The following is an 18,042-nucleotide window of genomic DNA, read 5'->3' as shown; positions in this document are numbered from 1 at the left end:
TTCGAAAACACTAATAAAAATCAAAAATCTCAGTTGCATTTTAAATGTGTTTTGAAATGAAAAATTCCTTTAGTACATAAAATGTTTAAAAAAAATAATATTAATTGTATTTTCATGCGTTAAATATTGCAAATCTAAGACCTGAAGCTTTAATTTTTAACTTAAATTTCTATCCAAGTTGCTTGAGAAATCTGTAGTATTCCAACGTTTGAGGGCATTTTAATTAACAAATCGGTACCAGTTCAAAGCAAATGTGAAAACGTTTGCCTTCTCAAGTTCTCTCTCGTTTAACCTTGAATAAGTAACGGATACCCTTAATACCACAGCTCTCTCTAAAACAAAAAAAAATCTTTATTGAGAATAAAGAGGCATTGATGGAACACTTTTTGACTGCTCTAATTGTTTCTTTATCATACGCAGGAACGACGAAATCATACCAGGAGACCACAGCACCACCTATGTCATATCTCGGGTGTCACGTGAATACAATAAAGACACCATCAGCTGCGAAGTGAACAATGACGTGGGAACCACCAAGTCTACTCACACCCTCAATGTTCTCTGTAAGAAAAAATTGGAATTTTTTTAATTGTTATATTATTTTTAAGTTAGATTATATTCCTTCCTCCGATTGAGTTATGTCTCCAGCGGCAACAAGTAAAAGGTGAATTGCGACAGGAAGTGATTTTTTACAACCTACAAGCGTAAACAAGCATTGAAACTCAAAGATGTGACTCAAAAATTCATTTAAGAAGTTTACTTTGACGCTACTTTTAGCATAATGTAAAAGCACTTATATACACGAATCTTCAATTCTCGCGATTCCGTTGTAATAGCAAAAATTTAAGCCTCACGCAATATTTCAACTTTATATATAAAACCAAATTCCATTTCTGTTCCTATAAAATTCCGAAAATTTTCAGCTCACGAATATCTTCATTTTCATGAAAATTACGGCTGTCGAAAATAAGTTTTTACACTAGTGAAAAATGACGGAGAATGTCAGTTGTATTTTTTAGTCCAAAATAGCAAATATTCTAAATGCTAAACATCGCCTGTACTAAATATATATATATATATATATATATATATATATATATATATTCAGGGACGACGCCATGGGGGGCGAGGGGGGCTGATCCGCCCCTGGTGTCACACGAATGAGTTGCTGCAAGTTTTGAAAAATATTTATTTTTAAAACTACAAATTTGAAAATTTCCCGGGGAGAACCTCCGGGTCCCTTTATTTCCACACCACAAATTACCACCCCGGATGTCACCCATGCTAGGTTCGCCACTGATATATTTGGCATATTTCACTTTCCCAAAGTGAGTTTCACTCCTAAAAAATGTCGGAGAGTATTTTTATGCTTTGAAAATAATTTTTACCTTAGCTACATTTTTGGCAACAGGTAATATGTATTTGAACTCTATAAGCAACATCAATACCACTTTTGTACATATGTTTTAAAATCAATGCAGAAACTACAAGAATAGATACGTAAACGTAAAATCCACACATTTGATGATTTTATTTTGTTCATTAATTTTAGCCAACTTTAAATGTCATATTTAAAAGTAGTATAAATGCTTCTTCGATAATTTACTGATGTAGCTTAAAATTGTTTTTACGCTTCACTAATAATAGTAAAATTATAAATATCTTTCGTTATAATTTGCATGGAATATTTTACCCTGCCAGTATCCCGTTTTATTTTAACTTACTCAGAATGTACTTTTCTTCCTCGTAATTAATCCTTACATCTTTAATTATAATTAGATGTCCTTATTTACTTAATTTTAACAAATTAAAAATGCGGTGAAATAAACAAATGCAAATGAACGTACAAATGTAGTTTAAGGCAAACAAATTGTCCGAAAAGTGTTCTTCCAGAAAAGCTATTTTCTTCTTAGTGGTTAACTTTTCATCTTGTGTGAATAAATTTTAAATCAAGAAAGAGACTTCAAGTAACGTTATGCTAATATGGATGACTTTTTACTCATTAAATATACTTCGTTCTTTCATTGTTCGTATTTTGCTGTTTCATCTTAATTTTACCTAAAGTGCGATGTAGCTGATTTGAGTGATAATCTAAAAAAATATAGTTTTTAGCTTTCTGAATTTCAAATTAATTTTTGTGACGGAACATTTTTTCGATAGTATTCTTCCCGAAGGCGTGAGAGTTACATAAGTGTACAAAAGGAACATTATGAAATTATAATTAATGTTGTCCACACTTTTCTTGGGTCAATTATGACAAGTAAAGTTTCATTTACGTGCTGATGGTGTACAGTTGCTATAATAATAGCAAGAATATTGTTAACTTACATTTTTTTTAAAAATAAGGATACTGATACATAGAATTTTCTGCATTGAGCAATAAAAAAAACTACTTTTTTCCTTTTTTTTGTGGTTGTAAATTATATTTCATATACATATCACTACTAACATAATAATTATTCCTTATTTTAAAAATAAACATCCATTAGGAGGAAAGATAGAGCTAAATATAAAAATAGCACGTTTCATACAACAAAAATAGCTTTAAATGAAAATAGAATGGATCATGGAAATAAACGATGTATAAAGACAAATAAAAATTGTTGATATCATAACAAACAAAAAAAAAATGTGATGCATTGTACAGCCGAAAATCTTTCAAATTATGTTTTTATAAAATGTATTGAAGCCGAGAATGTATAACTTTTAATTGAAATGTAGCCTCTTCTTTAGAACGGTTTTCAGATAACAATACTTGTTTATCCATAATTAGTTAACTAAAATTCGTCTAAAAGAATTCTTTTACCCAAAAAATAATTTTTAGTTACACTTCTTACAAAATTAGAACAAATTAATACTTAAATAAGCACTTGGCATGGAAAAATCCTTGCGTAGCTGTGACTCACTGAGATTATATTTATAAGCACGTTTCACAAGAAGCATCTTATATTCGTATTCAAACAGTTCGTGTCTGTAAAGTTTGTTTTACCTTCGTAGCTGTATCAATGCACAAATGCCTTCCTTACAAGATTGCGTGATTTAAGATTTATCAATAACGCATTCTTGTGAAGCACATAGCTTGTCGATAATAATAATTGTTCTTTAGTTATTATTGCTGTTGTTATTATTATTACATGATGTAGACGTAAAATATTTCTTTTTCTGGGATCAGTTTTGAGGAATACCACTTGAAAACTTTCGCGAAATTCAACAAATTGCGATGTGAACCTATTTTGTTTATAAAAAAAAAAAGTAATGACTTGCAAACTTTAGGAAATGTATGATTAAATTAATTAAAAATAATAAATATCTGATAAAATCAAAACATGTCATCAAAAATGTTAATAAATTCAAATTTCTTTAAGGCGTGCTTTGAAGTTTCCATGAGAAACATACTTTTAAACCACTCATACGTAGTCATTTTTTTTTTTTATCATAAAATAGTTTTTTCAAATACTTTTCGGAAGTGAAAAACATTAAATTAGTAGTGAAAATAGTTTAAAATATATCTATCTGGTGCCATTACAGAAACCTAATCATATGGAAAAACTTACAATCATAAATAATAAAATATTTTATTTGTATTGAAAAAAAAAAACTGGTTGAAGTAGTTTTCGTATTTGGTTAAAAGTTTTATCAGGTGCATTTCATATGGATACACGATAATCATTGTTTTATGGCCAATGTTGCGTAATTAATGCCTAAAATTTCGCCTAATAATAATCCAAAACGTGTTTCTTCAAATGTCTCGAACACTCATTTATGCAGATACTGCCGTTTACATGCAACAGTATATGTATGTACTTGCGGCAGTACATGTATGTGTGCTTAGATATACTATGTATGAGCAATAAGTTTATAATGATAAACTGTTTAATTTATCTTCATGGATATGATGTTCATGAAATTTTCATTTTTGAAATTTATTTATTTATTTTTTTACTTTATTTTTTTTTAATGTGTTTCGATCAATTTCGTTCCAACGCAGATGGTCCCGTGTTTCGTTCTACCATTGAAAACGTTGCAGCCGACATTGGTTCTGAAGTGTCCTTGTCCTGTGATGTGGAAGGAAATCCTCAGCCGGACACGGTCTGGACATTCGAAGGTTCAGACGCCGTCCTCAGCACAGAACCTCGCCTGGTCATTCCACAGCTGACCCTTGACCGAGCTGGACGATACACGTGTCGTGCAACAGTTGCCGGTTTTGCCGAAATATCTACAGATGTGCTGGTTTTCATCAAAGGTAAAGTCACTTTTTTTTTTTTTTAACTTTCATACTTATTAATCAATTTGATAAAAGAAGCCTTTTCGTACAATTACCAAAACTCAGTAGCATCAACTTTAGTTTTTCAAGGTTCCTATCTGCAATCTGTAGTGTTGCATCTCACTTAGATCGGTGTCATATAATAGTAGGATATTTTCCCTCACTATTATTCATAAGAAATGTGTTGTGTCTCATTGGGTCTGTACAATTGAGAAGAAATAAAAGGCGGTTAGAGTGAATCATTAAGCCTTTTATTCTTGTAACAAAGATCCTAAGCCACATGATAGTATTTGAAGTAAAGTATTAGAAGAAATATGGATTTTTTCATTAGTTTTACGCAAAACATGTCGCCCATTCGTCGAAGTTGAATCACTTGACTTTGGATCTTTGCCTCAATTTTTCCTAAGCCAATGATTGGACATATTTTGAAATGCATTTCATTACCCGGATAACGTATAGAGTTATGTGAAACGTCGAAAACCTTTATAAGGCAAAAGGCAAAAAACGTAAAATCTACATAAAATGTCTATGTCTTCAGTAACGTTATGTTGAAAAGGTTTATGAGAAAAAAAGGGATAATGAAGTTAATCGTTGTGTAGTCTACCTACAATCACAGACGTGAAACGTGCAAGCAATAATTTCGGATGTCTAGATTTGATACAGAGTGCACAAAAATTTATTGCAGCTCAATCTTTTTTTTTTTCTTTTTTTTTTTAAATTTGAAAAATATTTTCTTTTCAACAGTCTGTAGCTAAACATTAAAACATCATGAAAAAATTATTGCATTCATGACCTACTATGGAAATTGTTTCTGATCCTATACAGTATTTCTTATTAATATACTTATTACAGGTCCACCTAGAGTCCGCAGTCCACCTGTACAGTATGGAACCCTAGGTGAAGAAGTGAAACTGGAATGTATTATATCTTCTGTGCCTCCTCCAACCAGGATTCTTTGGTCTAGAAACTCGCAAGTAAGACTCTTCAATATTACAACTATCTTGTGTTTTTATTTGTATCTTTTTATAAAATAAAATCTTCATGGCATCTAACTGCAAAAATATACAGTGGTAGAAATTCAATTATGAAAAAAAAAGTGTTTTATAACAAAAAAACTTCTTTAATGTTCATTAATAACAAATTAGACTTCATGCATTCCACACTTAATGCGAGAGAAATGATTTACAAATATCAAATTTTATTCTAGTTTTAAGCAAAACGGTATGGTCAGAGCCAGATTTTTGTAACATAAAAACATAAAAAGTAGTTTATTAAATTAATTTTTATACTGTATTTTCTATTCTGACAGTAATAATGAGTTAGATGAAAATAGTTACTGAATTCTGCTCACATTTTTGTTTGCACTTTGTTTGCTTATTTATTTTCAGAGAGAGAATCCAGTTTCAGTTTTTATTTCCTGAATAATCTACTTCTGGAAAATTTTTTACAAGATATATTCCTCTAAAGCGAATTTCTTGGAAACATAAAACCTAAAACTAAATGAATTCGTTCAAAACATGATACATATAGTTAACCCCTACCTCATGTTTAAAGATTGTAAATTGATCTCCCTTGGCTCTTTGTTTCGGAAAATTATAGATGTACTATATACAGTGAACGGATAATCTTCAAAGCACAATGTTAATCACTCTACGATTTGATGCAACAAAATGCAATTCTAATATTTCAAATGTGATTTAAAATCTCATTTAAATTGCGTTTTAGTGAAATTTTCTAAACAGATATCTCGAGTTGCTCAAGAATTCCTACTCTTGGAGATTGTTGAGTAACTCTTTTGACATTTATCTGGAACAAGACAAATTAAGGGATCGTCAAACTGCAATTCAACCGGACAGTATGCAAATTTTCCAGGTAAAATTTCCGTAAACTTGAACTGTGTGAGCTAAAGTGATTCTTCGCCGCAGAATAAATTTAACTGGAGCAGCATTTAAATTAGATTATATGTAGCTTAAGTTACGAGTTAATTATTAAGCTACTCCGGGGACAAGGCTGTTAATGGAAAATCGATGACGTAGTTCCAAGTTTCACAAACGGAATGACATCGTGACGTGGATTGCCGTTGTTTTACTTAAATTTGACATCTTACGTGATTCATAATGTTTTGGATCATGGGTTATAATCAGTGATAAGACTTAAGTGACATTTAAAAAGAAGTTTTCTGTGTCACGTGATGCATTTTTGTTTTGTTTTACTTTGAATTTGTGTCACTGTTTAAATAACTTATCCTCTGATTTCTAAATGACAGAAAAAAAAGGTAAATTTAAAGCGAGGCTTAATTACGAGAAATCTATGACGTAGTTACAAGTTTCACAAACGGACATCGACGTGAATTGCCGTTGTCTTACTTAAAATTTACATCTTACCTGGTTCATAAGGTTTTTGATCATGGGTCAAATCGTGCTAAGAATGATAAGCTAATCAGTGACAAGACCTAAGGGATGCTTAAAAAAAACTTACCAGTGTAACATGATGAGTATTTTGTTTTTGTTTTATTCTGCTTTATCATCCAATAAGACATATATAGTGAGACAAAATCACATTCCAATAGTATAAACTACTATTTTCTAATTATGTAATTATGTAATTTCCTTTTGCCTTTATTCATTACTTTCTTTTTCTATTAACTATTAGATGCGTTAAAATCGATAATCTACCAAGCGAAAGATAGTTTTTCTTCAACACTTACAATGCAACTGGCGAAATAATTTTGCATGTGTTCTTAAACAAGGAAAACTATGTATAGAAATGATGATTAAATAATTCGTTTTCTTTTTTAAAGTCATTTATTTTCCTCAAATTCCCGCATTTTTATGAAATTTCCCCTGTTGCATTGCTGCTAAAATAGTTCAACCCTTTCGAACCAACTCGCATGATCCCAGAAGACATCTTTTAAAACTCTTTAAACTTTCATAAGTCATATACCTCCTTACGTGCGATATCACGTGACCTGCTTCGCGAAACTCTTTCCTTCGGAACGGATCGTATAATGGATGTCCGTTAGATCACGTGACTGGCCTTCTCAGTTTCGAATGGGGCGGTCTTCACTTAGAACGCTCCCTGAGAAACGAAACAGCTGGCGATGCTGGGAATTGGCGTGCAGTTAATGCTTCTGATGTTTTCTTTATTATTTCGAATTTCACTCGATAAAGGCCGCATTCTCTTCTGCCGATGTACTTTCGAGGAACCCTTCAGCTGGACTCTAAAAATAAAGTATTTTTCATAAGGAAAATAATGGAAAATTTGCAAAGTGTCTAATAGATACAGTAGTATCTCAACGAAACAAATGCTGGTAGAACAATAGAATGTTTTGAAATAATAATATTTTTATGTCAGAGTTTAAGGGAGTCAGGGACACAAAAATCGTAAAATTTTGTTTTATTATTATTATTATTATTATTAAATAAACTTCTCCGTTTTTTTTCTGCTCAAAAGGACATTTGAATCGTGTTTCTATCTTAATTAGAATGAAAGATATAATTATTTTTGCTGCATGCATTTATAACTAATATTAACTTTAACTTCAAAACTTTAAACGCATTTTTCTCCATTATGCAATTTTTCCCGATTTTTTGCATTAAAACTCTTATAAGTCAAGAACTGATAAAGATAAAGTAAGGAAATGTGGAGCATATATTTTTCAAACAGATGACTTTAATTTTTATTCGGCAAATTTGAAAAAAAAAAAAATCTGTAAAAAATATGATTAAAAAAAGTATTTTCAAATTTTCTTCAAATATTTTCTACTGAATTAATATTTTTTAAATCGTCGAATAAAAATTAAAGCTTAGATATTAATGAATACTTGTTTGGAAAAAGTTTGAGAATTGACCAAGAATATTTTGAGTTTTAGCGAAATTCGATGTTAAGGCCTTACAGATTTCAAAATTTACAAGAACATAACTTTTACGTAATATTTGATTTTTAGAAGAAAGAAATTTAAATTTCAGACATAAGTAGAAAATCTAATTGAGTTTAAGTTTAAGTCTCAAACCCAGACAGTAAACAAGTAAATCTAGACATTCTCTGTCTGCAAGTCTATCTTATTACTGAAAATTTAAAAGTATTTTTTTTATGTAAGACTAAATCTTTAAGCGTATGAAGGAATAAATATTATTTTATTACATTTTAATTCAAGTATCCATAAAAATTCCAAATATTTCTTTGATACTCGAAAGAAAAGTTTTTCTTAGCTTGAACATAACATTTTTTTTAAATAATTCAAAAATTACTTTGTATAATCATAATAATATTTAATGCTGTCAGTTTTGAAACAGTTCAGTTACTACGTAAAAAGTTTCTAAATAAACATACAAGTATTTGAGAGAATTGATTTAAAAATAAACCAAAAAGCACTCTTATCTATACTTTTTTTTATTGAAAAAGCGTTCTTTTAAGCATTGAAACTTCTATCTAAATTTCATAAAACTTTTATTTAAAAATGTATTGCCTTACATCAGACTATTACGTACTCTTCAATCTTTAGAAATTCACTTAAATTAGTTCAAAACAGTGTATTAAGCAACTTTTACCTACAGAAGGAACTGCAAAAAGTAGCATACTGCAGTAAAATTTTTAGTAGATTATATGCAGCGAGATTTTCCACTGCAATTAAAAGTTTAACTTTTATCAAAAATGAAAGTCAAATGTTTAATTTCAATTAGTAAAAACGCTAAGATCTTTATTAGTACATTTTCCCACCAAATAGGTAAATTTTCAATTCGTAATCGGTGGATTGTTATTGGTGGCTTTTTGTCAAGAGTCTAAAATTCGGGTTTGTACACATTCTACGTATTGGCATTTATGTCTCGATTAATAAACACTGAGTTTACTTAAATTGTGAGTTGTGATTACTTGAGTTGTGATAACACTCTCAATCCAATTACTTGATTTCAGTCAAAGCTTTTTTATTTCTTTTTGCTGTTCTACGCCATTTCGGTTAATCAATGTAGCATAGTTATTGATCATTGTCTGATTTTTAGTTATCGCAATGATCAGCTGTTATGGTTTTCTGAAATGCATAAATCCTTAAGTTTGCAACGAAATTCGCACGTAAATATTTTGGAGCTAGATGTATTTATATTCTATGTACATAATTTGAAGTTCAGGTACGCATGTTGAATGTTTCAGCATTGGTAGCATTTTAACCTAGAAAACGATGCACTGGCAAATTGTGTTTCAAAGAACTAGGCATTAGTAAAGTGCATATCGTGATACTTCTGTTAAGTTTAAGAAATATGCTATACGGCTATACCCAGTAACATAATATCATTCATTTTCCTACCTCGATAGAAAAAGACATGATTTTCTTTTCTTGCAGCACGTGGATATAGACAACAATGACGGATATCAAATAGCAGAAGATGCAATGGCAGATGGTATTAAAAACATTCTCACGATTCACAATGCTGATGATGATGACTTTGGGCAATACAACTGCTCTGTGTGGAACAGCTTTGGACAAGATAGTATGCTCATTTTACTCAAAAAGCAAAGTAAGTTTAATACTCGCAAGATCTTTAAAATTAATTTTAAATCTCCTGCTTATAGCTGAGCCAATTTCCTACATCATTTAATGTCTTTTAAAAATGCATGCTTTTTTCAAATGCATTCAGATGTAAATTTTGAACGAAGCAATTAAAAATGTACACAGTTTATGCTCTTTCACAGCAAATGATCTTATAATTTTCGATGAGCTAAAGACATTTTATATGATGAACACCAAGAATAATATTGCCATGAGGAGATAATGGGCAGTAACTGCCATCATTTGAGGAATGTGAGAAATAAAGGGATGTAAATGGATTTTTTTCTAGTTCTGAGTAAAACGCGATTAAAGATAAGGTTCTTGGTAGGCTTTCACTGAACAGTTTTTCTAATTCATGTTGTATAACAGAAGCTGCCAGGGCTGCTAGTACTATCTCTTGCCCCAATACAGAGGAGATACACCTACCAATCGGACTGGCTATCTCTAAATTTTTAATTTTTGCACTTATATCCTTTTGCTTCTCACTGCCTTATTTGCACTTTAGCTTTATTGTACAAGCTACCTTATTTGGTTTCCGTTAAAAAATAAAGCATAAAAAAGCGTCAAAATGCAATATTTCTCTATTAGTATGAAACCCGAAACGCATTTATTCAAATATCTCAAAAACTCACTTCTGTAAATACTGCCCTTTACCTTCCCACGGCTGAATAACACTCTTGCTCTGTTTTGATCCAAGTAACGATTATTTTCAGTTGTAGTTATGGTCGTTTTGACAATCTGAGAGCATTTTCAGATTTCATAGAAATTTTTTGTCTTTTTTTCTAGTAGGTTGTATTGGTGGATCTTTTTTTTTTTTTTTGGAATTTTTTATAGCTTTATTTTGAAGCGAAAAATAACAACAATTTAATCAACAATATATTCTCCATTGTTGTTTACGGCCTGCTCCCAACAAAACATTTGATTTTGAACAACACAAAATATTATATATTTTTAGAGCGAAATTTTTAAAAAAAAGCTGATAAATTGCAGGAGATTATGCAACAACCCAAAATTTTAATTTACAAAAGATTACAATTGTGATATTACAATCTTATTTTCTTAGTCATTTTAAATTTTTGGTAACGCTCATTTTGAGAACCTATGATGTTCAAAATGTTACAAATTATTAGTCTCTATAACGCTGATATGTTCATTCGTTTTGAGAAACTCCAAATTTAATATTTATTTAGTTTCTATCTGCGAGTTCGTAAGAACGGGAATCTATTGTATTTAGTGTTCCAAGAAAATAAGCCTACTAAAACTTTCTGAGCTATTTTTGTTCCATATGAGTGGAACATTTGCTATCGCTCGCAATTGCCACGAATGAATGCAATTCAAAACGTATGAAATGTCCCCAAGAAAACGATACCGGTTGTTTCATCAGATTCCGAAAGCCATTTTGGCAAAAGTTTATGGCGGCCACGAAAGTGACATTAAAAACTTGACATTCTGGGAAACTCCATCAAGTGGCGAAGTTATGCAGAACTGTACTTCGCCAAGGTTGCATGAAGCGACCATTACAAGATGGCGGTATTCGCATTAGAAAAGGTTCTGCATTCGTTATCAAAGCAAAGGCGCGCCTGATTTTAAGCCCCATTTTACCATTTCCCTTCACTTCACACACACAGATGGTATCTGTGTTCTGCTGGCGCGATAACAGCAATAACGAGGGCGTATGCCCTGTTCCTAATTATTCCAGTTGTCGGGGATTTTATGCAAATTACAGAGCTAGCCGCCATTTTGACGGTCAAAATCTTTAATTGCCGGCCTCCGTTTCGCGTCGTAAGTTTTATCGATGATTTGTACAAACGTAGAATGGCAGCAGTATCTCATTCAGCCTGGTGCTTGATTGGAACATTTACTTGAGTTGAGCCTCGGAAATATTTTTGGATTTCAATCCTAAAAGACTAATTTAAGAGCGCATAATGGCAAAAGCTATCGCGATCAATTTAGTTTTACGATGCGTTTCGGCATTTCAAGAAGTCTTTTGCAGAAAAATAAAGAATGCTTGATTTGCAAAGATTACTGTTGTTGAGAGGAGGTTGAAATGAAATGAAATCAGTCCATTAGGGAAGCCTGGTTCTTCGAATCCATTTAACATTTAATGCAAAACCATTAATATTAATAGAAAGAAATAAAAGAATTTTTAATTTTCTTAACCACTTAAATGCCTCTTTATTAATCAAAATTAATAAAGATTCGTTGAAGCACACGGTCTTTTTACTCGTTTAAATGTTTCAGTTTCCAGAATATATTATTAATATGGTAGCATTATCATGATGATAGTCTTCGTCAAAAAGTTTTGCAATCCCAATCTTTAGTTCCATGTCCTAGTACAACCAAGAATCATTAAACGATCATTACTTTTATATGCTTGAATTCGACTCGTGGATATACATGGGCTATATAAGCTTTGCAATCATGTAATGAGACTCTTCTGCCACTCCACATTAATCACTACATTTGGATAATAGGAAATAAATATAAATACGAAATTGTTTCGCTTGAATGTTTCTGTAATCTTAAGGCTATATGACTTTAGTTTTGTGTTTGTGACAGAAAGTGAGGTACAAACTGATCGGAGCCCGCAACTGGATTATCTATACTTATTAGATCTATAGCTCATGGTGGTCACTCGCTTTACATTTTACTTACGAAAGATATGCGACAGTGAGCTCAGAGGTACTAGTTGCTCTGAACCCATCGCTTAGATGACCTTTATTTATTTTAGTTTACAGTGTAATGAACATACCTATTTTACGTTTGGCCTATAGACAAGGTTGCCCCTTTTCAGTACTGAAGTTCCGATTTTTAAGAAAATGACTGACAAATTCATGTCCTTAAATTTAAAGTTTATTTTCCCTTCATGTCTGTGGAATCCGTCAATCAATTTTTTAAGACGGAATTCCGTCCTTGGTATTGAAAAGTAGCACCCCTGCTCTTTGAGATGTGGATAGCAGAGGTGATCGTTTATGGACTAATAGGCTAGAGCCCGTGGCTGAATGAACTACAGTCGAGTCTCTACTTGCGCATGGGATACGTTCCAAGACCACTCGCGTAAGTCGAAATTTTGAAATTTCGCGCCGAGGAAAAGAATATACATACGAACTTTTTGCAAACATACCTAGCTATTTTAGGCATTTGTTGACACCTTTTATCATTTCTAAACTATATATTACCATTTCTTGCATAAAGAAGTGAAGTTTTTCCGTATTTAAAAAAAAATTGTATTATTCAACGTAAAATACTGTTACAATGCACAAAACCAATGATCAGTGACAGAAAGGAGAAAAACATAAAACAGTACCGTACGTAAAGTACGTAGTAATAATAAATGCAGCACTATTATAGTACAGTACAGTACATAGAAGATAAAGATTTACGCTGCGCAATCATATTATCAGTCTCCATTTGAAACCACATGAACTCAAGAAAATTTGTCAGAAGAAGAGGAATAACAAGAAGGAATGATGAATTTATCTTCTACTTTCTGCCGAAATTATTCTGCCAAAAATTTTCCCGTTGTGGTCCAGGAATTAGCGTTAGCATTAAAATTCGTTACTCCTACAAAACTCACGTTATAGCCATTTCGCGTAAGTCGAATCGCGTTGTAGCGGGGGTTGACTATATGTTTATTTCAAACAAAAATTGTTGATGTTTTCACTTGACCTACCTTTTTTCCATTCTTTTATCCGAACATTGATTATTACACTCACACACACTGAATTGAAACATCATTTGGTAGAAAAAGATAGTCTTAAGAGAAATGCAATTATTTTTTCGTTTTTACCTTCAAATTCATGTTTTCCATTTTCTGCATGAGCATTGCATAAAAAATATTATAATAGTTAAAAATGTGTATTACCCTGAAAAATAAGAAACCAGAAACATTCGAAGAGAAAAACAAGTAAAAGTCTCGTTTCAAAAAGGAAAAGTGGCGGGCAGGATTACAGACGAGACCAATACTTCGGCATGATATTCTAGACACGGAACAACAACTTCTATTTACTTGAAAATGACAAGAGTACTATCTTCACTCTTTCTGATCAAGCAAAACTAATATGATAAAAAATCCGATAAAAACCGTCAGATGGCGCTGCATCTTCACAAACGTTTAATGCACGGCTGCCACGAAAGCAGACAGTTCTGGGAGTTGTCACTTTACTTCATCAAGCCAAAAAATAACTAAAACTTCTACTTTTGCAGTTATGATTCCTTATTTTTAAAGTGACGGTTCGATCAGCATTTCACACCCCCAGAAAAAAAATCTTCTCTCGGCAAACATATAGAGATGGAAAAGGATTTAAATTCGCTGCGACTGATTTTGAAACTTTCGCCATTAGTCGAAAAATCTAAATCATCTGCGTGAGCTAAATCATTAAAATGTTTTGAAGTTTTTCCGCTTCCCGCTTTTTTTTGCTTCTTTTCTTATAATAGCTGCATTATTATTTTGTGATGACTTTCATTTCACGTTGGAATCCCACCCCATAACACCCCCCTCATTTTCAGAATTTTGCTACATTTCAATTCCGTACTCTGAAAGAAAGTAAATAATTCTTTCCTGTTCCTAAGTTTTTATTTTAAAGAATGAATTATTTAGGAAGTTATGAATGATTTCTCAAGACTTAACTGTTAGGAATCTTTGCATATCCATGCAAAATGTTTTGGGAAAACTTTCGTGGATATTTATATTTTTAGCAACTTTTCGGCTAAACTTCTGTTCTAAAAAGAAAGAGCTAAACATTTACTTAATGGTTTCGTCCTTTGATTTCCTAGAGAAAAACATTGAAAATTTAACTTTGTTTAATGTGATCGACTTCTTGCAAAACTTAAATGAATAGAAACTTGATCAAAATTGCACTAAGAGTAATATTTTTATCTTTTTACAAACAAAAAAACCTGAGTATTATAGCTAACATTGAAAAAAAATACTTACATATGCTCCGATGATATGTTTCGGTACTATGTTTGCAATTTCGTGTTTAGTTAAAAGATTTAAAAGAAAAAAAATACTCTGAAATTTGAGCAAATTTTATTAAGAAACTTGTTACTATATCTCATTTTTCAAGTAAAATGAATACAATTTTTAACTTATGAATGTATTGTATTTTTTAAGGTGAAATTTTAAAAATAAGAATTTAAAATGAATTTTTATTTAAAAATATCCAAACATGCTTGTTGAGCAGTCTTACACAAAAAAAAATTGTATTAAATCTCTTAAGCTATGAATTGAATTTTGAAAATGTTTGGTAAAATCGTATTATTTAATTCAGCTATCCATATCGTATTTCATTGAACAGCTTTATGGATGCTTTTGATGACTAATAGGCTGATGCGATTGATAATAGCTTCAAAAATTCATAAAATATTCCGTTTATGAATAATCTCTCTTTAAAAAAAGTTTAAAACTAAAACTTATTTCACGCATCATGCACTAGTTTTTATATGAATCTTTTAAAACATTACTTTTGTTTTCAAACGCTATTAAGAAAAAAATCCAAACTAAATGGTACTTTTTCATGCTTGGGTGAAAAAAAAACGTGATACAAATAAAAAGGACTTACTACTTCACAACTTAAAAAAGTAATTAATGAACTATGTAAGAAATTTACGTTATTAATTTCAGTTTTATTGCTATTTTTGCTTTTTGCATTTTAATCTGTATTTTTTACTAATTTCTTTACAAACATTTTATTGATCATTCTGAGTTGGAATATTTGCTTTAAACTCGTTTAACTGAATTTATATTTTTGTTTTTATAATCCGTTAAAAAGTGGTAAAGAAACTCTTCGATTCATTCTATATGTTTCTGAATGCGTTCCTTAATCTTATATAATTAAAAACTGAGCGTATGTATCTATGTATGTACCTATGTATCTAAGTAGTCATCTATGTCCAAGTTTCTTCTCTCGAACGACAGCGAACTGACCATCGAACAAGGTATCGATGGATTCGTAATCTTCCCGTCTTTATGTCTGGCTATTTAACATAATCCTCCGATAATAAATAGCTGAGATATCAATTAAAAACTATTAATTATAATATTTAGATTTCGACATAAAATCCCTATTTTTCGAAGGCTTTCCTCCATTCAAATTATTATTCAGTGCTTCATCTCAACTTTCCGCAGAAATACTTTTTTCTAAATTTATAGCATGAAGAAAATCATTGAGACGAAAGATCTGTTGCCATTTTTTGTCTCAAATATGAGCAAATAAATTTCTGGGTTTTGTATTAAAGGTTTCTCATGTAATCAGGGGATTTAAAATGTTTACTTTTTGATTATTTTTCCGAAATCTACCGCAGAAATTTTAGATTTTTTTTTTTTTTTTTTTTTTTTTTTGTTCAAGCCTGATTGTTGAACACGCGTCACTTGACATAACTTTTATTTTCGAGGTGGACCGTGCGAAGCCGGTCGACGTAGCTAGTAATTAAAAAATATGCTTCAACAATTCTTATCAAAACTCTCTTAATAGAAAATATGTTTTCCTTAGGAATTTATTTAATTAGATCAATTTAGATCTGTACTTAAAATCCATTATAGAAGAAATATATCACATTTTTAAAGAAATATATTTTAATCCACGCAATTATGAAATAGAACAATAAAAACGTATAAAATGTTGTGATTTGAATTAATTTTTTCCACTTTTTCGAAGAAATTTAATAGTTGTAATTAGTTAATGCATTTTTTTTATGTTTCAATTGTAATCTATTTTATACGAAATTATTTTTAAATTAATATTATTGGGCGTGCATCTTCGTACATTATTTTTATAGGACATCTCATTTTGCTGTGTTGTATGTTTTATTTTTTACTTATCTTTAAGTACTAACTTTTTTTTTTTTTTTTTTTGTATTTTTTTTTTTCATTCATTACAAAATGAACTAATACAAGATTAATTGTATTATTCAAAATTATAGTTATTATAACTATTGTTTAATTTTCTTTGCTGATAAAGGGAATGAAAAAATGGGGGATTGTTATAGAGGCTTGTTTTTCGATTGCAATTAGATATTTACCAGTAAAAAGCAGCAGATCTTTCTTTTTTCAATTAACACAATGTTTTGTAAACTCATGGTACAAAGTGTTAGACAGTAAGTGTAACACAGAAGTTGAATTTCGGTTTTAGTTTTCCTTTATTTATTTTATTTTAGTTTAGTTTTTTTATATTTTTTATTTTATCTTATTTTACTTTATTTATTATTTTTATTTATTTTTTCTTTAGCTTCTAAAATAATTAAAACTGCCAATCAATAAAACATTGTTTTTCATTAAAAACTTAAATTCACTTAATTTTCATAAAAATTATATTCTTTTTCTAGAGCAGTTACATAAAAGTTGCATGTTATTCATAAGCTCACACTTACAAATCCAATTACAAAAACTTCAACTAGAGTAACAGCGGAAACTAAAACATTAATTATCTTAAATACTTAATGCTCATTAATTCCAAATTTCCCACAAAAGTATCACCCGCCATTTTTTTTTTCACCCAAATTACTAAATCTGATAAATTGCTCTGAGAAATTCCTGACCCAATCCTAAAGTGAATATCGATAATGCAATCGATTCAAATTGCTATCCCACCCCAGAACGTTTCACTTTTAATTAATAAAACGTTCCATCCGCCCGAGTCCCGACCGCAGATGCCTGATTTTTCGGCTTTTGTAACCGAACCCATTCGCACGCACGGATGCGTATTTTCATTTTCCGCCCTTTGGCCGCGCTGCGTGGAAGCCCAATACTGTATAATGGTGCGGTGGCCATTTATGCAGTGTGGTGAGAGATGAACTTTGGAATGCGTTACTGTGAATAATGCGGAAAAAGTAGGGAAGCGGCTTTTAAAATACACGCAAGTGATCATCCGTTTATTGTTATTAATGGTGTTAACGCACTTGAAAAGAGGAAAAAACATGCATCATTCGTGCTCTTGATAAAAAATAGCTGTATGGACAATTCCTACCATGTGCAGGTAGGCCATGGCAGTAACTGCATTTGGTTTTTTTTATCTGTTGTACGCTAGCTTTATTGCACAAGCTTGCTTGTTTGGTTTTCGCTGTAGAAAAGGTGCGGAAAAACGTCTAATTCCAAGATTTCCCTGCGGTTAATATTGAATCCGACACACATTTCTTCAAATGTCTCGAAAACTCATTTTTGTAGATACTGCCGTTTACCTGCACTCGGCAGATTTATGCTCTTAGACCCTCCGGGTCTGATTGCAGAATAGGC

General features: G+C 31.1%; 1 protein-coding gene across 1 annotated transcript in view; it reads left to right on the top strand.

Moving 5' to 3' along the window:
- The window catches only part of LOC129227372 (irregular chiasm C-roughest protein-like), a 100,052-nt gene that overhangs the window by 49,498 nt on the left and 32,512 nt on the right, over positions 1-18,042 (top strand). Inside the window, exons 7-10 of the mRNA XM_054861922.1 lie at positions 421-563; positions 3,989-4,243; positions 5,117-5,238; positions 9,603-9,777. Coding sequence (XP_054717897.1) covers positions 421-563; positions 3,989-4,243; positions 5,117-5,238; positions 9,603-9,777 — 695 coding nt within the window. The remainder of the gene's footprint in view (positions 1-420; positions 564-3,988; positions 4,244-5,116; positions 5,239-9,602; positions 9,778-18,042) is intronic.

This window comes from Uloborus diversus, chromosome 8 (assembly GCF_026930045.1).
Source record: "Uloborus diversus isolate 005 chromosome 8, Udiv.v.3.1, whole genome shotgun sequence".
Taxonomy (NCBI): Eukaryota; Metazoa; Arthropoda; class Arachnida; order Araneae; family Uloboridae; genus Uloborus; species Uloborus diversus.
Note: the sequence above shows the minus strand (reverse complement) of the source record. Positions and strands in the feature narration are given on the sequence as shown.